Source organism: Gymnogyps californianus, chromosome 19 (assembly GCF_018139145.2).
Source record: "Gymnogyps californianus isolate 813 chromosome 19, ASM1813914v2, whole genome shotgun sequence".
Lineage (NCBI taxonomy): Eukaryota > Metazoa > Chordata > Aves > Accipitriformes > Cathartidae > Gymnogyps > Gymnogyps californianus.
In genome coordinates, this window is record NC_059489.1 from 14022181 (window position 1) to 14048088 (window position 25908).

At 48.2% G+C, this 25908-nt stretch overlaps 1 protein-coding gene across 1 annotated transcript in view; it reads left to right on the forward strand.

The window, feature by feature from the left end:
* GAS7 (growth arrest specific 7) overlaps positions 1-25908 on the forward strand; it is a 107918-nt gene that overhangs the window by 41077 nt on the left and 40933 nt on the right. The window contains exons 3-6 of the mRNA XM_050908303.1: positions 19293-19355; positions 20949-20966; positions 21818-21903; positions 25133-25186. Of these exons, the coding sequence (XP_050764260.1) occupies positions 19293-19355; positions 20949-20966; positions 21818-21903; positions 25133-25186 (221 nt within the window). The remainder of the gene's footprint in view (positions 1-19292; positions 19356-20948; positions 20967-21817; positions 21904-25132; positions 25187-25908) is intronic.

The following is a 25908-nucleotide window of genomic DNA, read 5'->3' on the forward strand; positions in this document are numbered from 1 at the left end:
AATAGAGAATAGAAGAAAGGGTAGAACTGGGATTTCGGTGTTCTGGTCCTTGCTTTAGGGAGCACTTACTCAAGTTCTGTTTAGATGAAAAAGCTCCTCACCAGAGTAGTCCTAAGCCCAACTGGCTTTGAAGTTAGACTTGCTCTTGTTTCTGGTGCTGGGCTCAAGAATCATGCATTTCTGAGCCTCCCACACCTTCCATGAGAGCTGTAGCCTTTTGTGAGACAACAGGATTCTCCTGCAGCATGTACAAGGGCACTCTGGCCCCTCCACTCCTCCACCTTAGCTGGTGTTCCTGGCAAGCTCAGTTTCTCTCAGCCCACTCAGTTAGAATATGCTCCTGCCTGAAAGTCTTCTAGCTGTGTAGATACTACTTTTTGCTAGTTTATCGGTTTGATGATATTGCTTGGGAGTATTTTTGCTCTAGTTGGGCTATATTGCACTCTCAGATTCACATCCCAAATGCCTATGCTTCCTCAAAGTGGATATGTGCCAAAGAAGTGTCGCCTGTGGTGTCATCTAGGCCTCAAACAAAGCAGAAGCTGAATGCAAGCTCCAGGCCTTTCTGTTGAAGTGTGTGATGAAGTCTCATCCAGCCCTGGCATGAACAGCTGTCTGGACACTGTTTTGATTTAATCTGACTAATTGGCTCTGACCTTTATCCCTGCAAAACTGGTAGTGCAGGACTATCCATAGGCAGATTGTCCAGTCTCATGTTGGATATGCACTTTCTTCCTTGACTGTGCTGCAAAGTTGGACCTGCTGAGCCATGCAGTCACCATAAAGTCACGTTTGGCATGCAAGGCTTGCTGTCTAACAGTGGGATTGCACCTTGACACTCAGGAAGTATTCTTTGGCTTTAAGCCATATGATAAGTCAAAGACAATATGCTATAAAACTGCAGTCCCCATCTTCCTATGGTAGAGCTGCATTGATGTGGGTAATGTTTATCACAAGTCTCATAGACTGGATAGCTCACTGAGTGCACCTGCTGACTTGTCTTAACTGCTTATTTGTCCTGTCATTGCTGCAGCTGCTGCTGGTAGTATCAAGATAAACACTGGCAGCATTCGTCGTGGGGACGTGGTGCCAGCATACATCTCTGTCACAGGGTTTCATGGGCCTCTTTCCTGCTTTGCCTCCATAGCACCATTGTTTCAGCAGCAGGAGCTAGGTCTCTTTTCCATCAAGGTCTTATTTGTGTAGATGTACTCCTAGGTTGCTCTCTCTTTATCATAGCTATCACCAGATGATGAAAGTATGCTGGAGCATTTGAAAGAGGTATCGCTGTTTAGTGTACAAACATGGTAACTCAGAGGTCAGTGGAAGCTAGCTGGTTGGCCTTCAGTCTGATCCATGTAGTTAAAGGTCTTCTGCTCAGCAGTACCCACCAACAGCAGTTGATGCAAAACTCTTGGTTTGTAAGGTCATAACCATTTCTCAGATCTCCCAGGGACCAGTCATCTCTTTACCGAGAAAGATGATTGGAAAGTGTTTCAAGACCTCCTCCACACTCTTCACAAATTCAGGGGTTTTTTTTCTACCACAGGGAAGTCTGGGTGTTCAGCAGCTTTCACACAGTGACTCACAAAGCAGCTGGCTGACTGCATGTTGGCTTGCTGTAAAACCACTGTAGGAGTGACAGCCATTGCTAGAATGTACATCTGGTCTCAGCTGAAAGAGAAGGGACATTGCTAACCCATCAGGAAATAATGTAGACCCTGTGCACATTGCTTTCCCATGGTCTTTCCCCTCTGATTCCACAGCTGAGATGGTCTGAAATGATGATTTTTGTCATGCCCCACACATGCAGCAGGAGACTGTGAGGGGTCAGGGAACACTGCGTTGGGTGCTGATGGCAATAGTGCCTCCCAGGAAGGGCATGAGCACTTCTCTTGCTAGGACACTGCACATCCTGACAAACCATATTGATGACTTCTTGCTGGACAGAGGTCCAGCTTCAGTGGGGCTGATGAAATGTAGGCTGTTCTAGAATACAGCATAGCATGGGAAGTAACAGCTCTTGGATCTGTCCATGCAGCCCAGCAGAATCTGGATGTTGAGTCTGCCTAGGAGAGAAAGATGTTAGAGATTACCCACTCAGCTACTGTTGTGTCTGGTCTCAGTCAAATGCCAGCAATGTTCTACATGTATTAATCCCATATAGATAGGTGCAACAAGTATACTTGTTAGTGTACAGACTATTAAAAAATACACGATTCTGTGTAAGATACATTTCATAGTTAAACATGCCAGTGAGTCACTAGAGGGAAGAAAAGGGAACTTCTCGAGGCAACAAAGTGTTAACCAGTCAGTCAAACAGAGTAGGTCCCACCCATCTGAGGAAGAAATATTTGCGTCTCCAAGGGAGTGAAGCAGTCCTTTTTTTAATGAAGACAAATGGTCAAACTATCTCCTGGGCAAGCAATAAGTACTGTGAGATTCAGAGTGCAAGATTAAATCTGTTTGAACCCCCTTCAGAGGGCTTGGGAAGGAGCCTTCTCCGAGCCAAGGAGCTTCCTAGAGCTGTCGAATGAGTGTACATTGTGATGCAGACTTTCTCATGGAGGGCTCTTCTTAACAGATGCAACAAGGCATAAGGTATGCTTGGAGAAGGAAGCTCTGTGTAGCACCCTGCCAGGAGAGGATAGCACTTCAGAGTGATGAGGGAATGAGAAAGAACTTTCTGGTTATTTTTAGTCTAAGTGGTTTAATTGTGGTTTTCTTTTTTTTTTCCACTTCTGTCTTTCACAAGCATCTGTACCTGCTTTGCTGAAACTACATGTTGTGAATAAAGTATTTTATTAGAATCGTACATTAACGTAGCTGCACTGGAAGGTGAGTTTAAGGCAACTTGGATATCAGCAAGGCACTGTTCACTGAAGGTTATGGTAGATGTTTCAGTTGGGGGACCTCAGCCAGTACACTGTCTACTCAGCCCTCCAAGGGCCTTCTGCTGCATGGAGTAGGTGGAGAGCTGGCACCAGAGGGGTGGACTCTCTGACATGCAGCAAAACACTGGGACTTATACTCGGACTGTAAGGGTTTCCAGGCACCTTGTTACACTGCGCTACACTGAAAAATGAGGTTTTCTTCTCTATTTGGAGCCTTCTGTCAGAGAGGACTTCAGTTTTCAGTCCTAAAGTGGAAGGAGGTTCTGACTTCATAGCAGTTTAGGCGTGTCCCTGTGTATGTCTCATGCCTCCTGTTACCAGGATCTACAAAGCTTCCTATTCAACAGGAAAAAACATGAAATTGTCCTGGAAGGGCTCTGTGGTTGCTATCTGTCATCAACCAAAGGTAGGTTCCCTCCCAGGCTCCTCTGAAATGCTCTGCAGAGTTTCCTTCCGTTTCCAGGTGCAGAATCTGGACATGGATCAGAATCACCACGCCAAATCAAGGGTGTCTTCTTCAGGTGCTGAAGGACCAAGTTGTCTAAAGGAACTGTACAACTTCAGCTTTGTTATAGTGGCTTGTACTTTATGTAGCCTTTCTTTTCTTCCTTGAATTTTTTGAATCCAGGAAGGGATTTCTATATCTCAACCATGTTCTGAGCTCTGCTTCCTGAGAGAACAAATGGTTTCAGAGAGAATAAATATGACTGGTTATTCCTCTAGCTTACAGCAGGTCTCTCTGGCTGCTGTGGAAACTGTTTTTTATGCATTTTTTTTTCCTCTTATTTTAAATAACTTAGAATATCCCTCCTATTGAAGCTTTTCTGTATTATTTGCTCTGTGCTTCTCCTACCCACTGAGGCTGAGCCAGGCAATGGAGCTGAAGTAGAGGCAAGAGGCTATCTACTTCTACTCAAGTATGCAGAAATTTGAGAGGCGAAACTAATAATAAGTAGAAGAAGCATAGAGCTGTTCAGTGGACAGAATGGGAGATGCTAGTGCTCTTTCATAGGTAGTGATCTGGGGGAAAAAGTAGCCAGCAAGTGAGTGGAGGGAAGGAACGATGCCTCTCCATGACACAGAGCATCCAGGAGTATCCTCAGCTCTCCTCAGCTGGAGCCCTGCTAGCAGTTCCTTCGAGCTCTGCCTTGCCCGCGTGCTATATGCACCCTGGGGACCCTGTCCAGCCGCTTCCATCCAAGGATGCCGCTGCTGAGCCTCCACCAACAGCATACTCCTGCAGGAGCTGTCTCTGATCCCACCTTTTCCAGAGTCCAGAGGTACCCAGGCTTGGCCTGCCACTAAACTCGGCTAATTGCTAGAGTGCTGCATTGTGGTTTTTCCTTCAGGGCTGATGTTAGGTAGCAAATGTAGCACTGCGTTTTGGTTGAACAGCACTCTGCAAGGTCTCCTGTAGCCTGAAGCCCACAAATCCATGTTCTTGCTTTCTTTTTATACATGTAACACATCCCTTAGGCATTGCTATCATGCATCCTCCCTTTGGTTGTCCCTTCCATCATATGTCTCTCGTGCATGAGGTAGAAGACAGTCACTTACCTCAGCCGTATGCTAAGCATATGTGGAAGCTCCAGGCACTGGGTTCACTGCCTGTTCTTTTAAATGTTGTATTTGGACATCTCTGCGTGGCATGTCCTTCTCTTGCAGCACTCCAGCTGTCCTGCATGCCCAACCAGTTGCCCTGTGGGAGGCATATCCCAGAGCGGGGTGGGGGCTTTCACCAAGCTCAGGGCTGCGGCTGGGCCCTGGGTCGGGTAAGAGCACAACAGAGCATCCCCCTGCCCCGCTCTGGGGCCTTGCTAGCACCCACCACTTTTCTGAAAGTGGGTGCTAGCAAGAGCAGGCTTTCTTGGCAGGTTCATGGCAGTTTTAGGACTTCCATCATTGACAAGCAGTGGTGGGAGGAGATACGTGCCCTCTCATGTGGCTAAACATTTATACAGCCTCTGGGCAGGGCAGGTCTGTGAGCAGAGACCCTGCACGCAGGAAAGGCAGATCATTTACAGGAAGACAGGTCTTAAAAGCAGCAAAGGCAGTTTGAAAGCTGGCTAGAGGGAAAACAAACTAAAGGGAAAGGGGACCATAGTTAAATCACAATAAGATGGTGCAAAACTGCTTGGCAGATCATACTCAGAGCATGGTAATCAATGGTCCCTTGTCAAAGGGAAGTTTGCACTGAAGGAAATCCTGCAGGGATCTACCCGAGGCTTCGTTCTAGTCGGTATTTCCAGTAATGAATGGCATGTTGACAGTGAGAGTACTTACTCAAACGTTAACTTTAACTGAAGCTGGGAGAGAACATGGTGTGTTGCACAGAACAGAATCAGAATTCACAATCATCCTGCAGCAGAGGGCACACACTGGAAGAGTAGGATGCTGTTCAGTAAAGATGCACTGAAGATTGGAGATTTCATCAGAAATAATTAAGTGACAAAGACAAGCAATGGAGCAGTTTACAGACAAAGACAGAGTGGCTCTGGAGGATCTAAAACTGAGTGTGAGCCAGCAGTGTTGTGCTAGTACAAAAACAGCCAGCATTTTCCGTTGTATAAATAGGAATGTTGTCTGTGAGGGATGAAGTAAGCCTCCAACTTTACAAGGAAATTGTAAAGCCTCAGCTGGAATATTTTATCTTGTTTGGACTCTGTACTTCAGGAAAGATGTGAGCCAGTTGGATAAAGCCCAGAAGAGAGTAGCAAGAATGATGGGAGATGTGGAAAACATGGCCTGTTGGCAAATGTTAAGAGATTGGGGCTATCTGCCCTAAGAAAGCAAAGACATGGATGGGGACACGAAAGTAGACTTCAAGTACATAAAATGCTGTTGCATAGAAGACTGTTTGCAATGCCTGTTGTCACTAGAAGACACAGTAACACACTTCAGTTGCATAGAGGACAACTCTAACTCTTCCTAACTCTCTAAGATAGTGAAGTGTGGGAGTAGGGAGTTGCCTGGGAGTCTGTATCACTGGAGGTCTCTAAGAGCAGGTTACGCAAAACCGTGAAAAATCATGTTGGCCTTGCTTTGGGGCACAGCAGGGACAAAATGACTTCCTGAAATCCCTGTCAGGCCTGTTTTTTCAGTCTGTAAAGCTTAACCTATGTGAAAAATATTTATCAATGTAGTGGATGACAAATGCCTGAGACTCACATGGGAGTTGTTCTTTATTTGGTATCTTTGTGTATCCCCATTTTTTACATACGTCACATCTAACTAGGCTGTTGTCACTCAACTGCTGGTTTGCTTTTTCTGCTTGTCTAATTCAAAGAATCTTAATATGAGTTCAGAGGAACATTTACTGTGCTTCATTTCATGTGTACCCATGTGCACCTGTGCTGAATATTCCCACTGTGCTTTGGGACAGATCCTGCTCCTCCCTGGACAGTCCTGCCCTCCTGCTCCCCAGGGAAAGGCAGGATTAGCCAGCAATGTGCAGGGCAGCAGCAGCTGGTGGGCTCTGCACCGCGCAGTCAGTCTGCTGGGATGGGTGCACAGGTGGGAGCAGGGAGGGGACACGGCCTTTGAAGAAGGTCAGCAAGCAAAAGCTATACAAGTTTTGGTGTGGTGGGGTTCTGTGCTGCTCCCCAGCTGAACCCTTTGTGTAGTTCTGCTCCCTCCTCCTGAAAACAGGAGGTGTTGGGTGACCAGTCCATCCAACAAATTGCCTTTCTGAACATAGCTGGCACTGCACCATCTCTGCTTCACCATTTGCTTCCTTCCTCACACGGTGCAGAAGCCTTTTTTTGGATTAAGTAGTTTTTTTGCTCTTGGTGCTTGAGCTATTCAGAGATGGGAACTCTAGTATGCATTCCCATTCCTGGGGAGGGGAAATGGGATTTTAGGGGCAAGTAACATCTTGATCCTTCTGAGCCTTCAAAATACAACAGAACCCTCCCCCCTTGTGAGGCATTAATATTATTGTCAGCTGTTTCCAGTGGTTAGTGTCCTTCCACATTGTGATTATCTGCCTGTGCTATCCATACATCTTAACTGACCATAATAATATTTCCACCATGCGTGTTGTTGTGTGATCTAATTTTCATTGTCTTTATGTGAAAAACACAAGGAAATTGGTTCTTAACTGGAAAGAAATAGAATTTATGAGACAGTGTTCTTATGTGGAAAAAAAGATGTTAGGAAAATCTGTAATGAAAGAATTGGGGTGACACTGTATGGAAGAAACAGATTTGCACAGGTAAATGAGCCAGCCGATAAAGACAGCACATTCCTGTCTATCTCCACTTGATGGCCCAACCAGATAAACACTCCACATTTATCATCCTTTGAAACTGACTGGACTCAATCCTGAAACCATTTTAAAGGCCTCTGACCTGTAAGATGTCTGCAGAGTGAAGCCCAAGAGAATTTCAATATACCTAAAATTTGTTTTCACAGTATGGCCTGCTGTAGAAAGGTTGAGTCTGCTTCAATTACATTACCGTCAGGATGCCTGGTATCTTATCTTGTGCAACATCTAGAGACATCCAAGCTTGTCATGTCAAAACATAAGAAAGAGGAGACGGCAAGCCACTCTAAAATGCCTGGAAGACCCTTCTTTGTAGCAGTCATGGTCCTTGTTTTGCATCATTAACTCTGCAAGGAGTCCTGTGCTGTCTGGAAGGACAGTCAGGATACCTCTCCAGGGATTTGGAGGGTTAAGTGCGTGTTCGTGCTCTCTGTTTAGAATCAGGACACCAGCGAGCAAGGATGATAAACTGGAAAGAAGTGCGTGCAAAGGAGGAGTGCATGGCTGTCAGGCTGCCGCCCATCAGAGTCCACAGCACTGACCTACCTCTAGCATGCTCACTCCGGTGCCCTTAGATAGGTTTCACCATCCCTACTGCCGTCTGAGCAGGGCAGAGTTTGATTCGCCTGACAAGGTACCATCCGCAGGGGGGACAACTCCATTTGAATAGGATCTTCCAGTCTCACCATTTATCCATGAAAAGAAATAATTACCTTTACCTCTTGATTGTTTTCCTGATGTAGGTGTCTAAAATAGCTAATGTGAGCTACACCCCATAAGTGCCAGTCTCTCTTCATTGACTCTAAGGAGAGCTTCGGTGGCAATAGCAACTCCACAGACAGGTAAAGCTGGCTGTAGTGAATCTCACCAGGGACCTGAGCTTACACCCTAGAACTGAAGGGGAACTTAAAAAATGTCCTCAGTTTTCTTGCATGGGATTACTGCCCCTTACACCCATAGCAGAATGTAGCCATGATGGTGTCAGCAGGCACAGAGGGCTGCACAGGGAAACAGTCTCTTCCCGTCAGGTCATATGGTGAGCACACCTCCCTTCACACCCAAAATACCCGCCCTGGCTTTCTTCCCCAACAGTGCGTAGGATGCACAGGACATCTGTAAAATGCCGCACCCCATTTCTACACTTAATTCTTACAGCTGTTGCAAATACCCCGGTGTGTTCACACATGCACACAAACACACATCTGCACATGTACTCACACTTCAGAGGAACAGCACTTTGGGGGAGATTCAGTGTCTGAAAAGCTGCAGTATTCCTGGGGGTTACTTGAATAACAGGAGCTGGAAGGCCAGGCCAATAGCTCTGCAAATCAGACCAGGGCAAAAATATTTATCCAGGGGCAGGAAGCCTTGACAGGTTTAGGAAATATCAGAAATACCAGAAATACAACCTGTTGGCATAGCAATGGTTGAGGAAAGAAATAGGTCTTTAGATACCTTCTTTGCACAAGTACTAAGAAGAACATAGGAGGCCACATAGGGGCTGGCAGGAAGGCAGTGGAAAGGAAGGGCAGGCTCTGCAAGTACAGCTTCAGGGATGTCTCAGGGAGGAGAACACCTTTCCCATAGCACACTTTGCCTCACTCAAGGTAGCCACAGCATATGGCTTAGAGCTGGCCAGAGCTGTAGCTCAGTGTTACAGAGCTGTAAGCCCCACAGAAAGCTTTTCTACGTGCTAGAAACTGCTAGATCTGAGCTGAAAAAAACTGCATTTATATGTGCAGTACTCATAGGTTTGATTCAGCAGATGGAGGGGAAATATGTTTCTGCTGTTGGAGCAATGAATTGGAGACCAGTGGTTACTCTGAGAAGTAATTCTCTGAGGGTGAGAAGGTCCTTCCCAGACCTACAGTATTGGCTGTTCCTCAGCACTCTGGCCCTGTGCCCTTGAACAATACTACTCTGCCTTGGATTTTTTACCCATCAAGTTTTAGACATTAAAATCTCCTCCAAGCCAGTGTTTGGCTATCTCCACGCCCATGCTTCCCCAGTTTCTCCAGCCTCAGCATTACTACCCACAGGCACACAGCACCTTGCACTACCACAAGCCCTCTAGGACATGTGGCTCAGTCCATGTTGTCCCACGCCCACTGAGTGTGCCAAGGGAGGAGGAATTGGCTGTTTGAAGTGTGTAAGCAGCCCAAACCCCTTGTCCCCATCTCCTGAAGCTCCTGCTGCCCTGCAGAGGAAGTCTGGGCTGTAGCAGTGGTGCTTGTGACTCTGGATGGGGAGAGCATGGTGTGCAACCCAGCCCCCTCTGGCCTGATCCTTCCGAGTGGCCAAGCGGGGTTTGTAGGGATGGCTGCTGCTGCTTCCCGGGGATGGGGGAGGGTGTTGGCAGCTGGGGGTGATGGCAGCTGATGGACTGAGGGAGAAGGGCGTCTGTACATCCCAAGATGGATGGGTTTAGGGGTCCTGTTTGCAGGCAAGGGGAGAAAAAAGTGTAGGAGGACTGGAGAGAGTGTAAAACACCCTCATGCACAGCTCCCATGCTTCTTCTGAATGAACCTGGCTGCCCATTGAATTCCCTTATTTGCTTCAGAAAAAATACGAACACAGGCTTTTTGTTATTTCTTCCTGACCAGAACTGCGCTGCCCTTTTTGGTGGTTTTACCTCAGCAAACTGTGATGGGCTCCATCCCTCAAGGCCAGCTGTCCATCTGCACTCTCCTTGGGCTCACAGGTCAGCTCTGGTGTTGACCTGTTTTGAGAAACATGACATAAGGCCTCCAGAAACTGCCAGTTATCTTGTGGCCTTCATATTTCAAGTGAGCTGGCTCCAGTCTCAGCTTCATAAATATCCCAGTGCTTTATGCACCCTCCTCCATCTCTGTTTGTGACTCAGGTGAGGGGTTGTTTTGTGTGGTCTTACTGAAAAAAGGGCAGTAAGTGTTTACATGAAGTGCTGTAGACTTCTGTTGGCCCCTCAGGGCCTGTGTCCATTTCACCATTCAGCTGAGATTGCCTGTACCTGGCAGTGTACAGGGGTGTCCCTGTCCGTTCCCTTCCCAAGACAGTCCCATTGCAGCAAGTCAGCGCGAAGCTCTGTTGTTCTGCTGGAATTTCAAGAAATAAATGTCCCCAGGCTGGTCTGGGTTGCAAAATCACTGTGTGTGAAGCTTTCAAAACCTTTCGTGTACATGAGCTGATGGGAAGACTCTGAATAGGAAGAAACTCTGCCTGGGAGAGAGGGCAAATAGAGAGAGTGCTGACATTTACATCAACTCTGAGCACATCTGGACAATCTGTGGGTTTTTTGGAGGCAGGTGCAGGTAAGGTGAAATAATTTCTGCCCTGGATATCTCCTACCTGACAGTCCCTGTGAAATAACTGTGTTTGTTTACTTGCTGCTGTTGTGGGGGGTTGGCAGCAGGCTTCTAGCTGGCATTTTCAGAGCCCAAAGCAAGGAAAATAGCACTGCTCTCTCCTGCCTGCATTTCTTTACAATGCTTCATATTCGGTTCAGGCAGTGTCAGGACTGCTGGCAACTTCATGCAGCTTACGAGGGCTGAGCCTGTCCCCTTTCCCAGGACTATGCTGGCATCATCTGAAACAAATGTGTATTTCTGAAGTAATTCCCTAGCATGACATTCTCTTATCAATAATAATTGTAGTTCTGTGTTGTGATTGCAAGTCAGAGGAGACATGAGTCTGGGCACAAACGATGGGGAAGGACGTAAAGGCATAGGGTAGGACAGGTGAATGAAGCGGCAGAGAAGGTGAGAAGCAGTCAGGGTGGAAGAGTGGAAATGCTATCCAGTCTCTGGAAGGTGTAAATAATTGTGTTCACATAGCGTCTTAAACCATCTTCTGTGCATGGACAATACTTATCCATCTTTAAGAAAACTGGGGTGAACAATCTCTGCTTTGACATCCCGTTAATCCTCTTTTCAGATGTGACTGTTGTAAGCCATTGACTGAATGGTGCCAGCAGAGCAGATGATACTGCACATAACCTGGACTGTAAGAGAACATGGAAAAGCTTCCAGGCTGCTTGGCAGGAGTGGCCTTGGTGTGTTTTCTGAAAGGGGAGCCCTAGGATGAGACTGCCATGCCGAGTTCAAAAGTACCATGTGCCCAGAATGCACAGCTACTATGTGGTTAACCGTAGGGTTGCTCAGTGTCTTTGGGAGTGGTTTACAACTGTGCGTGGGTGGTAGATTCAGCAGGAAAATATTTGATTATGCTGAAGAAATTCTCTGATGTGCTGCAGCTGTAATACCTCTTGCATTAGTCAAACAATAGCACTCCAGCTACCTTGTCCATCACATTAAAGATGACTTATATACTTATGATACAAGCGTGTGTGTGGCTTGCTGCCATCTTGCATTCTCAGCTGAGGTCAGCCTTACATGGTGTGTCCTTATTTCCAGGCTTTTCTTGTCTGTGGTGTTATGTCCTTCCCATTTACTAAACAGCTTTCTGTCTCCTGGAAATCAGGAATTCTGCTTTCACGTTATCTTGATCCTAATTAAGGTCCATATATTCTCATTGTCACAGACATCATTAGTAAAATGCCACCCGCAACAGCAAGTTCTGGGGCATGGACTTTCAGGCAGTCCTGAAATGTGTAGCTGCAAGCGGTCATTTCCTTGAAAGGAATCTCAAGTCCAGCACTTCAGAGTTTTAGGAAAATTTTCTTGATCTGCCTGAAAAAATGTGTATTATTTAGTATCCTCCTGGTACCACCAGCCAGCTTTTCTGTTTCTGTCCTCCTGAGTACCCTTTCCTGCTTATCTTGATTTACCCTTCACCTTTCTTCCACTGAAGTTCCTAAGTCCAAGCCAGTCTCTGATCCAGCTGTGCAACCACTGCAACCTGCAGCCTGCACACTGACTCCAGGAAGCGCAGAAACAACAGATTGTGCTTTTCTAGCCAGCGCCCAAAAAATAGCTGAAAACTCAGTGCCATAAACGCGTTGCGTTTCCCTTGCAAACCTAGTGCTTAGGGACCTTAAACATCCTATGGCTAGTGAGCAGCTGGGTTCTTTCCATCCAGCATGGTGCTGTCTTTGTCTTGCAAGTAAATTTCCCAGGGCACCAAACCAGTACCAGCTAAAACATCCCTGTCTGAGTGGTTAAGCACTGACATGTCTACGTCCCATTGGAATCCACAGCTGGAAACTCCACCAGTCTTCATCCTTCTTGTGCCTTGTCCGTAGGCTGTTGTCATGAACAGTGCCTGGCACAACATGGGCAGATACAAGATGGTAACAGTGGTTGTGGTCATCTTGTATGCGACACCTTTGTCATTAGGACACTCACTGGGTCAGAGAATACCCACGGAAACTCAAAAGGGAGTTCTGCATGTTTTGAGGTTCTCCATCCTAAAATATATCATTCACTACATTTATGTCTCATAGCTTCTATGCAATGCCAGAGCTGAGAGCACTGTAACATTAGTATGTCGCAAGCTCAACTATTCTTTCCTAAGACACATAATTTTTAAGCATTGTAAGCACATAAAAAGGATTAAATTAAGAAGCACCAGGTGCAAAGGAAACCTCCCTACTGCACCATCATAAGCTACACCTTAATCAAGAATATGAAAGCAATTTTAATAATACTGCATTTCACTGGGTAATTGGAGGATGACAACAAAGTGGGAGAATTTTCTACCCTGCGATCACACAGTGATATTTGCATTTTCACTGATGCTGTTGTGAGTGGGGAAGGGAGCTGGGTGAATACAGAGAGTGGTCAGTTCTCCAGAGGAAATGCATACAAGATCTGTCCTGGCAGCCCAAGCACAGCCTGGAATTAATATGGCTAAGGGTCACACTAAGGCTATTAATAACAGTTGGTCATTTTGTAACTTTACCTCCAACCTTTACCAGATCTTGAACTCTTATTTTCAGAGAATAAACAGGACTTCTTTTATCTTTGCTTGGTTAGAAAGCAACCTCAAAGAGAGCTGAAAGCATGCCATTTCTTTGAGAGAGATGATCCAGTAGTTCGGCTAGACTGGCACGTTCCTGGAGCTCCTGCCCAGCACATCTTGTCGCATCCCTGAGGGCCAGGGTGTGCATGTCAGCCTGGGGCTCATCAAAGCCAGATGCATTAGAGGGGCTCTTTCCTTGAAGACAACCAGTACTGTGATGCTGGAAGGCAGTGAGGAAGTTCACCACTTGCAGACAATTCTTGCCTCTTCTGAAGTACTTGCTAGACTCGAAGTGAGAGATCAGTGGATGGAAGGAATATAACCACGACCTACTCTAGTTCTTCCTCTGCCTAATGTTTTTCCATCTCTCTGAGTCCGTTAAGGAGCTTGGAAGGATTTCGTCTGTGGGTTGAGGTTTTTCTTTCATATCTCACCAGCTATGGTCAACACCTACTGCAATTAAACTTATGAACTGCAGCTGAAATAGTAACTCATCTGTGGAGACACCTAAGAGATGTCAAGCATTTTTATTACATGTTTTTTCTCGTACAGATAAAACTTGTTAGTGACAGTTTCCATGTGATACAAGATGCCCTAGCTAAAGGGTGGTATAGAAACCTGCCCTGGTAAAGTGGCCTAAAACCTAGAAAAACAAAGTGTGTCTCAGAAAGTGCTGGAAATAGCATTATTATCACTACTAAGCCTGCAATGAAGTGCTTTTGTTGCATGGTGTTTGCAAAAGGAAAGGCATGGTACAGGTCCCAGTGCTCATTTTGAAAGATCAAGTAAGGACTACTGTCAGCAGATTTTCCCATGCTGTTGAGGTGGCAACAAGCACCTCTACCCTCAACACATGGACAGAAGATTTCAAGAACTCTTGGATGGTGCCTGTCTCCATGGTGCTGTTTTGGGACCGAGGATAAAAGCTGTGTGGCAGCCTCAGTCTCTTTTTCATTGAACTGCCTGTGAGATGGAGCTGGATTTCAGTTCTGACACTGCAACTCCTGCTGAACTAGTTCATGCGCTACATGGTGCTCTGCTTTCAGCACTTGCGAGACTGAATCTCATGTTTCATGCAGGTGCAGAGAGATTTGCATCTGTCACTTCTGCCTGCTTTTCATGTCTCTTCATTAGGTATGAGGATGGAAGTAAAGGTCAGGGTCCTGGGAGGCCCATGGAGGAGTGTGACCTCGCAATGCAATGTGAGGATACTGTGTAGAGGACCATGTTGCAGTTCAGAGGTGCGTGCATGGGCTGGTTGGTTGGGCCTTTTGAGCTGATGTTGCTATAGGTGACCCGTATCGGTTCAGTACTGCCGGGCTCACTGGACCAAAATGTTGGAGCACAAAGACAAAAGAGCTGCTGTGCTGAATCAGAAGAGCCCTCAGACTCTGGTCTGCAGGAGGTCAGGAGAGGAGAGCCAGGACGGTTCTTCCCGGCCTGGAGTCAGTTCTGTGAACTGACACAGAGGTGAGACCTCCTCATTCCAATGAAACAAAATCTCCTTGTGCTGCACATCCTCTATGGAATACGAGGAAAACATTTTAATTGTACTCTCATTCACCCACTCCTTCTGCTTCTGAAGTTTTGAATGGTTTACTCCAGTCTCAGGGCATTGCAAGTGATTTCCCCTCCTTACATGCACAAACCCACACACTCCCCCTGCCTTTCCTTTGGGCTGTTTTCTCCCACACACAATATCAAGAAATGAAGTGCCATGAAACCCTTTCTGATTCATCACAAATGTGGGGAAGATCTTAGTCAGAAAGGGGAGATAAGGTGCGAGAGCACTGACAGCACTTTGTTTCTGGCTGGTGAGGTGAGGTTTGCTTCCAGCAAAGCCAGCTGGAGCGTGGTGGCTTCAAGCAGCCTGGAGGTTTGGACTGGGGAGTGCAGTATTGTGCTGTTAAAGGAAACCTGTTTCCGAAGCAGGGCTGTTTGCGTTCCCTTCGATTCACAAGTCCAACCAATCTTTGAATTTTGGGGAGCCACGGACAGGCCGCAAACCTTGCTAAAATCCTATGGAGATGCAGTGGAGCAGCAGAGGAAGGCTAGGAGGTTTGCAAACTGTCTGCACATACAGGCGATTCCTACACGCCTTTGGCAAGAGCAAAGTGAATCCAAAAAAGATGAGGTAAGACTGTGGGGCCTGTTCTACACCACAGCAAATATCACTTCTAATTCTGCATGTTTTCAGGAACAGTTTGGGAGACGCTTGCAGGGTTTCTTCTTGTGGCATTGAGGAGGGACCTGTTCTGTTGCTGTTCTTCATCCATGTCAGAGTCACCTGTGCAGCCTGCACAGCTTCACGTTATTCAGGGCAGAAACTGGGTTTGGAGCTGCTCAGCATTACAGATTTATTGCTGTTAAAACCAAAACAAACTCCAAACCTATTTATAAAGACTTGAGATAGCACCAGTAATTGGGTGACACATTGTAGCTGCTACAGATCCTTAAGACCAGGGAAAGTTTCTGCAGAGGGATAAGCAGACCCTGAGGTCCTCTGGCTTGCTCTGCCCCGTTCTTGTAGTTTGGCCAATGAAACTATGGAGCATTTAGCTCCTAAAATACGCTACACATGACACCATGCAGAGGTACTAAATCCATTCCTGAAAGCAATATAAGCACACTCAGGAGGGATTATGCTAGACCTTAAAGCCCTGATGTTTGGCTGATGTTGTATGTTCAGACTGGAAAGGAGCTGCTTTGACCTCAGAGCGCTACTGGATTCATGGAGAAGGGACACAAAATTCATTCTTCAGCTGCTACACTTTGATCACAAAAATCGTCTGCATCGGGACCTCCTCAGAAACTGTGTTTCTTGACTAACATGATGTCCCAGAGTGTGTGGCTCTCTGAAGGCCTGACACATCATGTCGTTTCTCATTCTGCCAAACAGATGCAAAGTGAACTTTCTCCCCCCAAACACCACAGGCTTCCACTTTCCTTTGGGAGGAAATGTTTAACCACATCTGTGAAAACCTTTTTTGGTTCTGTTGGCACATATAGGTTGGGTCTTGTAACTATTTTTCCTCTCACTAAGTCATTTCAGTTTGAACAAGTGGCTTTCTACTGCCTTGCTGTTGACTAACTAATTTCCAGATATCTCCCAGGGCTGCAGCAGTTCTTTCTGTTCACAGACCTCCTTCGCAGTCCAGAGAGTGACAAGGAAACTACTGATTATTCCTTCCCCTCATTGGCTAAATAGAGTAATTAACATGTGGCTGATAAGGGAGGACAGAACTTGTTGGTGTTGGTCTGCCAGTGCTAAATTACACTGTCACAGAGAGGTTTTAGCTTGACTCCAACATCCTCTCTGGAAAATTGGGTGGGATATAAAATCTTGACTGATATTGAAACTATTCCTAATAGCAGTGATCATTGTTTTACCACAGGGTTACAAGTAGTCTTCAGATTTTCCAAGCACCAGGATCAAAGGCTGCATTTGGTACTCCGAGACGAGAGTCTTGTCTTGGCTATATCAAACAGGGTGTTATCTCTCACCAAGCCTTTTCTGTGTAGTTGTGGAACAAAATCATCTCCCTTCATTCACTTCTAATCATGACTAAGCTCCAGAGAAATTTGTAATGTTACAGTATTATCTTGGTAAATTTAGTTGCTTCCAGTAGATGGCATTACAGCAGCGCAGTCCTGGTGGAGGTTAGTTCCTATCCCTGTTTGGGCTGCCAGAGTAATCCCTCTGTTTTTCTCCTAGCACTCAAAATAAATGGGGTTAAAAACATTCTTGTTCTTTTCATTTCCTACCCAATAAAAGATGTTATTTCTATTTTATGCATTTTTATAGCTTTTTTCTGTTTTATTTTTCAATGTGCATAACTCACTTTATTTTAGAAAATTTGTCAAGACACTGAGTGTTTTGGATTGTATTCACAAATATGCTAACCACTGGGCACTACTCTTTCATGTGTAAAATTTCTGCCCTCAAGTTATGTATCTGGGCTTTCTGTATGGCAGGGGGGAAGAATTAGGCACTTCACACCAGCTCCACAGCAGCTAGCAGGCAAAGTAGAGACCAGTAACAAGAAGCAGCTGGTAATTTTAACCGATTAATTACATTTCAAATGTATTTGTTAGGTTTTTAGGTACATTCCTCTGTACAGTCTCAAAAATGCAAAATATTGTAGACAGATATGCTTGCATAAAAAAACCCAAGCCAAATATGAAGGTAACTGTTTTTATTGCTAATGTCAAAGTCAGTTCTGACAAAAACATGTTACCCCACTGACTGTGCTTGGGCATAGCATGAGTGGACATCACAGCCCCTCCACACAGTTCTCCAAAAGCCATTCTTTAAAACACTTGTCTTCAAGTCAACTCATATTATTCATTAATCAACAATTTCCATTAGGAAAAAAAATCTACCAGAAATGTGCGTAGCATATTCTATTGTTTACCTTTGCATTACAATAAATGTAAATTAGAATTTGTCTTTATTTAACCATGCACTTGTGTCTTTTAAGCTAAGACAAGCTGACTCATAAAAGACAACTCTTAGCATTTGATTTTCCTTCTGTTTAGTTAAAACGCATTCCAATTCTTCCTCATTGACCTAGCATGGAATTTATTAACTTACTACCCAATTCACAAAAAGCTGAGTAAAATTTAAATATTTCCCCATGATTCATCAAAGCTTCTAGTCCACCAGGTTTTGCACTTGCAAGGAAAAAAAAAGCTCAAAGTATTTTTCTTTGCAAGCAAAAGCGTGCTATGGCTTGGGGAGAAGGGGAGAGAGGGGGAAGCAGGGCGTGTGTCTCAAGGATTTGGGCATCAGGTGTGGGGGATGGCACCTTCCCCCACTTGGGATCTGTAATCCTGAGTCCTTTCCTGAAATAAGGAACTGAACGCAACCCTTGAGGATATCTGTATGTGTATGTACGTGCATGAATGTATATATAAAGACAGATAAAACAGTACTCCCTTCTTTACCCAATAGGCCTTTTATGGCTCTTGAACCATGTCAGCATCCTGTTTGTTGCTCAAAGAAGCACTCAGCCAGGGTGGGAGGCCTTATGTGCCCTGATGGAAGTGCTGACTGCCAACCCTCAACTGTTACGCCCAAGGGCTCTCTCAGCCTCTCCTGCTCCATTACCCCTTGACCATGTTCATCCAGAATACTGAGAGAGATGCAGGATTTCAGGCTTTGGCAGGGTTAGATGGCTGTTGGTTGGGATTTTGGGAATGACAGTTTCAAATGAAATGGCCAAAGTTGTCCTTTGACTTGATTACACTAACTTGCTTATTTTCTTATTTGATGTTGGCAGTCAGTCAGTATTATTTATTTGGTTTGGTACCACTATGTTTATTCAAAAGGAATGGTGGCTTGGGCTTTCGAGCTAGACTCCTGCAGAAGTTGCTGTTCTAACTCCACTGTCTGCTGTTTGCAACTTTTACAAAGTTTTGCAATTAAATCTTCTGTATTTAGCATGTGGTCAAAAATAATTTTCCATTTGCTGAGAAAATGAGCAGAATGGTTAAACTACAGAGGAAACTGAGAGGGCAAAAGCAGCAGCAGTCTTTTGAGTATCAAAACTGGTGTGACATACATTTGCATATCCCAGCTGCTAAAGGACCCGAGTGGAAAAAAGGAAATTTGCCAGGGACGTAGCTTTTTTGAGGGAAAATAATGCTATGGTCTGTGTATATGTCACTAAAACCACATCTCTGAGTCATTCACAGCTGCCTTTCATGCAGAGAGCAGGGGCAAAGGCACTGCCACTGCTTCGTCCTTGTTCCCAGGGTAAGGGCCACGACTGGCTATGCTGCAGCTGCTGTGGCCAGGCAGGTCTCTGTGTCCACAGTGGGCTGCAGGTAGGACCCTGGCCTGAGCTCGATTTAGCTACCCCTGGAAAGGCTGTCTGCACAGATCGTGGCAGCAGCTTACAGGCAGTGATCTGTGCTACAGCTGTATCCCTGCTTTCTTGCCAGGCACGGCCCTGGGGCAGACCTGCACTGGAAGAACCAGTGATGCAGCTCTCAGTCTGCTCTGTTTCCACCCATCCCAGCTGGCTGCCAAGGGAGCCAGGGCTGGGGAGCGACAGCAGAAAGAGATGGGAGGAGATGGGAAGTGCAGGGAGGTGCAGGCACCTTCCTCACAGGGTGAGAACCTGTTTCAGAGAACACTGAGGGTCAGACCCATTTGTACGTGTGTAACAGATGTAACTCTGGTGTGTGTGCAAGGCCTCCATCACACTTACATTGATGTTTCCCTTCAACAGAAACGACCTGGGAGCGGCCAAGCAGCGTGCCTGGGACTCCAAAGAGCCCTGTGTCACAGAAGAGTTCTGCAGGTACTGTTTGATGCTGTGCCTGACCACTGCACTGGGTGAATCTGCTTCTCTACCACTCAGCAGAGCAATGGAAAATGCTGTGATTACATGGGATGTATACTTAATGTACACAGTCATGGGAGTGTAGCAGAGGAACCATGGTGGGGCTTTCCCTTCTGATACATCTTCTTGCCTGTTGTCTCCCTACTGATGCATCTTCTGGCCAGTTGTCTGAAGCGTCTGCTCAGAGTTGAGATGGCTCCTTCCTTGGAGCATGGAGGCAGATGGTGGCCCAGCGAGGAGCGGGGCTGCCGGTTCCGGGAGGGAAGGACAGGCTGCCTTTCCCAGTCCCGCTTTCTGCCAGGACAGGGGAAGCAAAAAGCTGCAGAGGAACGTGAGCTGGCTGTAGCTCTTCCACGCAGAGTACACATACACAATGAGGCGTTTTAGCATGTGGTAGCTACAGGGTTGACCACTTCACCTCTGTCCTGACTTGAAGTTGCAGGGAATGAAGTCAGAGAATCAGCTGCATAACTGTACTGAAAAGCTTTGGGTACTGCAGAAAGACAAAGCAAAGCAAAAATTACTCTAGAATAAAAAGTGATAAATGTAAAGGCCATTGCTACCAGCTGACTGCAAATAATGCAGTCTAGAGGATGTTTTTCATAGAATTTTTTCGAACTGATGCCCCTCTTTATTGGCAGAGCTGAGTGGGAAGTATGCTCGACGGTTGCGCATTTTGTTGTGACCAAAGGATTTGTAATGTAGTTGTGTATCTTGTTTTTACCCTACTTTGAGCATTATTCTTTGCTCAGTATATTCCAAAAGTAAAGCAACCTACAGCTGTATACATGAACCATAAACATCTTACAAGGCTTGCTTTCTTGACATGAAAAGCCCATCTCCATTAAAGCAGTGCTTTTTACATATGTGATGGGTTGGCCCTGGCTGGACGCCAGGTGCCCACCAAAGCTGCTCTATCACTCCCCTCCTCAGCTGGACGGGGGAGAAAAATATGACAAAAGGCTTGTGGGTCGAGATAAGAACAGGGAGATCACTCAGCAATTACTGTCATGGGCAAAACAGACTCAACTCAGGAAAACTAATTTAATTTATTACCAATCAAATCAGAGGAGGGTAACGAGAAATAAAAACCAAATCTTAAAACACCTTCCCCCCACCCCTTCCTTCTTCCCGGGCTTAACTTCACTCCCGATTTTCTCTACCTCCTCCCCCCCGAGCAGTGCAGGGGGACGGGGAATTGGGCTTGCAGTCAGTTCATCACACATTGTTCCTGCCACTCCTTCCTCCTCAGGGGGAGGGCTCCTCACACTCTTCCCCTGCTCCAGCGTGGGGTCCCTCCCACGGGAGACAGTCCTCCACAGACTTCTCCAACGTGAGTCCTTCCCACAGGCTGCAGTTCTTCACAAACTGCTCCAGCGTGGGTCTTGTCCACGGGGTGCAGTCCTCCAGGAACAGACTGCTCCAGCGTGGGTCCCCCGCGGGGTCACAAGCCCTGCCAGCAAACCTGCTCCAGTGTGGGCTCCTCTCTCCACGGGTCCACAGGTCCTGCCAGGAGCCTGCTCCAGCGCGGGCTTCCCACAGGGTCACAGCCTCCTTCGGGCATCCCCCTGCTCCGGCGTGGGGTCCTCCACGGGCTGCAGGTGGATATCTGCTCCACCGTGGACCTCCATGGGCTGCAGGGGGACAGCCTGCCTCACCACGGTCTTCCCCACGGGCTGCAGGGGAATCTCTGCTCCGGTGCCTGGAGCACCTCCTCCCCCTCCTTCTCCACTGACCTTGGTGTCTGTGGAGTTGTTCCTCTCACATCTTCTCACTCCTCTCTCCGGCTGCAGTTGCACACGTTTTTTTTCCCCTTCTTAAATATGTTATCCCAGAGGCGCTACCACTGTCGCTGATGGGCTCGGCCTTGGCCAGCGGTGGGTCGGTCTTGGAGCTGGCTGGCATTGGCTCTGTCAGACATGCGGGAAGCTTCTAGCAGCTTCTCACAGAAGCCACCCCTGTAGCCCCCCTACTACCAAAACCTTGCCAAGCAAACCCAATACAACAGACCCTACTTCTTCAAACACATCATTTTACCAAACAGGGCTATGGGAACTGTTTTGAGTTTGAGGGTCTCTCTTGGCTCTTTCCAGCTCAGTAACTCCGGTCATAACTCCTGATAGGAGCTTGCTGCAGGATCCTGAGGCTGGAGTGGGCCCATGGGCTGAGCTTCTGTAGAGTCTGGTTCTGGGGTCTTTCTGGGTTGGAGCTGACACATCACGTTGCCAGCCTGTTGGGATGGGGAGAAGCATCCATAGTTTCTTAGGCTGGAGGCAGTGAACACTGGTGACTCAAAAAAGGCACTGTGATTTATATCTGTATATTCAATTATGTGATTAGTTTTTATAAAATGTGCAATTATTCATTTGCTACCAGCAGCAAGCCTGCTAACTCTCCATCTGTTCTTACAGTGAATGGCTACCACATCTCTGGGACTCCGGTACACCAGCTCGACTCTGGTCATATGAGTCTCCGAAAAGCCAGTGGGGACCCCCAGGTAAGTTTTGGGGAAAAAGCCAAACAGTGGTATCCAAGAATAAATGGGTCTTCACTTAAGTAGTTTAGGAATCTGCCCAGGGCAGAAGGTCAAAAGGCATTTTCTTTTAGAAACTGTCAGATCAGACAGATTTGTTGCATCTAGAATAGTTAGTCTTTGTGTCCAACTGGTAAAACAGTACAAAATGCCAAGATACTTTGGATTTTTTTGTCCTATCCCTCCTTTCTGAAAAATCCACCAGGCCACTTCAGTCACTATTAACAACCCTACAAATTTTCCTGCCACTCCAGCCTGAAGCCTGGGCCTGTCTCCAGCACAGTCCTCTCGCTAGGCTTGCACATCTGCCCATGTCTGTATCTCATTGTATTTTCTTGCAGCTCCAGCTTTCCCTCCCAAAGACAGTATTCACAAAGAATTTGTCCGAAGCTTTTTTCTCAATTACTTCATCCATTCCTGCATGTCCTTTTACAGGCCCTCCTCTGTGCCTTACATAGCCTGTGCCTCACCCATCTCATCACCCCGGGCTAGTGTTCAAGACACTGAGCCGTGGACAGCCGGTTTCCCCTGCCTGTTTGTCCAAATTTTCAATAAATATCCCTGCACTTTTTCTTGCACCACTTCATATCCCTGGGAGAGTCTTCCCCGCAGGTCTGCAGATGCAGCACAGGGCCCTCTTCCAGCTCCTCCCATGAAACTCTTCACTCCCTGCCAAATAAGCAACAGTTGAATAACTGGTGGGTTGCACTCCCGTTGGGTTGTGCTTCCCTGCCCACTGGCGTTTTTCCCCCGATGGTACCAGACCTGAGTTCTCTGTTTCATTTCTGTATTAACTGGTAGGTTCGTCTGCAGTGTAACTCCTTAAATGCTCCCAGTGAAATGCATGTTTGATTTGTGTGCTGCTGCCATGCTGACCTGGGTTGCCTGTTGCTCTCAGCATCCCTCTGATGTTCCTTATTTCTTGGTCTATATTTTGTGTTGTCTGCCAACTGTCCCTCTTTGCCTCAACCCACTTTCTTGCCCACTGCCTCCCAGGTAGTGGCCTTCAGCCTTGCCCTCATGTGTGCTGTTTCAGCATTTCTGGTTTTGCTTCCCCACCAGTGGATTCATGCCATCTCCCATGATACAGTCCAGCATTTTGGACTCCCTGTTCCTTCCACATGAAACATCTTGCACTTAACTGCCTGTGCTACCTCTTCTCTGAGCAGTTCGCACAGGCTGGAGGCAGAGCATGTGGGCACCTAAACTAGGTCAAAAGTGTTTTAGAAACTGATGTAGTGCATTAGCAGACACCCCTGTCCACACATCTGCTGTGACCCCCTCAGAGAACCCTAATAAACTTGCAGGCTGTGACTTCCTTTAAAAAAAACTATGTTAATCCTTGTGCAAAAAGTTTCATTTCTCAAGGTATCTGATTCACAATGTTTTTGCAGCTGGCTTGGTACACAAGTCAGATTAACTGACTCCCCCAGAACTTCCTTTGTAACAACATTTGCCACTTTCCATTTTTACGGCGCTGAGTCTGACTCAGGTTCATAGCCACCTTTTCGTTCAAATTCACATCTGAGATACATGGGGAGTCCATTGCTGTGCACCGGTTTGCTCAGCTGACTCAACCATCAGACTGACAAAAACCCCTTTCATGACTTTTCTAATTCACTTCAACAGCCTCCATGATACTGTCTTTCCATTGCTCCTTTATTACAGGTTTTTCCAAACTGAAGTCCTGGCTTCATTCCTGCTTTGAACCTGTAACTAGTTTTGAATCTATGACTAGCTGCTGGTGCCATTAATTCTAAGAGCAGCTTGTGTCCACGCCCGCTTGGGAGCCTGCTTTTCCTGGGAGCTGTGGCTGCTTTTGCAGAAGAGTCCTTAGTAAGGAAAACATCTGACCATAAACTGTTGGTTGCAAGAAGCTGTTCTCTACACCCTCAAACTCTCATACACTTTGGCCAGTCCCTCTCCTACTTGCCTGTTGTGGGCCATCCCAAGCTGCTTTGCCTTGACTGCCTCCTTGTCTGTTCTTGGCACAGGCTGTCTCCTGCTGCAGAGCAGCTCCCAGGCGTTCTCCAGGATGCTTTCTTAGACCTGGGTAGCAGCCATCATGCAAACAAACGCTGGCAAGATCCCTCAGGCAAGCTCAGCCACATTTCTTGGAAACAGGTCAAGGGGGAAAAAGCCACAACTGAGAACACCACGGAGCTGTACTGTGCTGGGCGCAGGGCCAGGCCTTGTTTACGGCTTCCTAGAGAGCAGCTCAATGCTGCCCGTTCAGGTTGTCACAACTGCCACGAAGGGAGCAGCAGCACAGCCCGGCCAGCCGGCGCTGCGCAGGCCAGCAGCGGGCCCGCGCGAAGCCGCAGGCGCCCGGCCCTGGGCACGCTGCCGCTGCTGCGACTTCAGCGGGACGTCGAATTCCAGGTTGTGGCCCTAAGGGAGCGGGCCGCTCTGGGGCGGCGGGAGCGCACCCCGCCCCGCGCGTCCGGCCCTGCTCGTCTCCGCCGCGGCTGCGGTGGACGCGGTGCCGGGGCAGGGGGACACGAGGCTGGAGTCCTCGGCACAGCCCAGCGACTGCTGCCAGGGGCGCACTCGCGCGCTGCGGATCAGCTCCCGCTGTCGCCGAGCCGGCAGCCCGAGGGCGGCCGGGGCAGGACCGCACCGGGGCCGGGACGCGCCCGCACCGCCCCGGCCACGCGGCTCGGCCCCGGCCAAGCCCCGCAGCCCGGCGCGGCGCAGGCGAGAGGCGGAGCGCCGGGCCGGGGCCCCCCCCGAGGGCTCGGCCGGCAGGCAGGCGGTGGGGCCGGCGGCCCGCCTCGCCCGCCTGGGCGCGGGCTCCGCCGCTCGGCCCGGCCCGGCCCGGCCCGGCCCGGCCCGCCATTGGCCGCGCGGGCTGGCGGCGGCGAGGGGAGGCGGCCCTGGGGGACGGCGGCACCGCCTGCAGCCCCGCCCCGAGCCGCGCTGAGCCGCGCTGAGCTGAGCCGAGCCGAGCCGCGCCGCGCCGCGCCGAGCCGAGCCGAGCCGAACCGAGCCGTGCCGAGCCGAGCCGTGCCGCGCCGAGCCGAGCCGAGCCGAGCCGAGCCGCGCCGAGCCGAGCCGAGCCGTGCCGAGCCGTGCCGAGCCGCGCCGCGGCGCCGGGCCATGGGGTCCGCCTAGCGCCCGGCCCGCGCGGCCCGCGCTCGCCATGCTGGGCTCCGAGAGCGGCCGTGACGATGCGCCCCGCTTGTCTCCACAGGCCCCGGGGTCCCCGGCGGCGCCGCGGCGGCAGAGCAAGGAGAGCAGCCTGACGGTGAGTCCGGCGGGGCGGCGGGGCCGAGCGGGGCGGGGGTGCCCGCCGGGGGCGGCGGGGGCTCCGTGTCGGGCATCCTCGGGCGCCTGGCCGGTCGGGCTGGGGGAGGCGGGCGGGCGAGCCTCCACCGCCAGTAATTTTGGTGTTTAAACACTAGTAAGTCAGGGGCCCAGGGAGGGTTTGGGATCTCCGTCCTGGGCAGAATTCCAGTATCATTTTCCCTTTGAGTCTGGTGGTTCTGGGGTGAGCAGGAGGTAAGGACAGACCGAGGAAGGGGAACACGCGTGCTCCAGAGGTGCTGGCTGTGAACCAGGTGTCCTGAAAAACCTTCCCCATCTGGTAGCAGCCCCCCCTCCAACAGCCTCTGTATTGGAGAAGCACTGAAAGGGTAGAGAAATACGAACTGAGGAGATGGGTCATTGCTCTGCCAGGGCAGAATCTTTATTTTTTTCTCAAAGATGTGCCAGAAGGTGTTTTCCTGTGCCAGACCAGAGTGTCCAAGTGAAGATTTCTGATGGGAAGTATAGGCAAAAATTTTAGGTTTCAGTATGAAGTTAATCTTAGATTTGCTTTTAATATTAGTAATTAATATAGCTGACTCAATTAGGGTGTTCTCAGTATCATGTTGACAGACATTAATATCTCTTGTATGGCTGGTGACCCCATCTGGAACACAGTTTGCATTGCTGGACTCCTCAGTGCAGGACAGATGTTTAAAAACA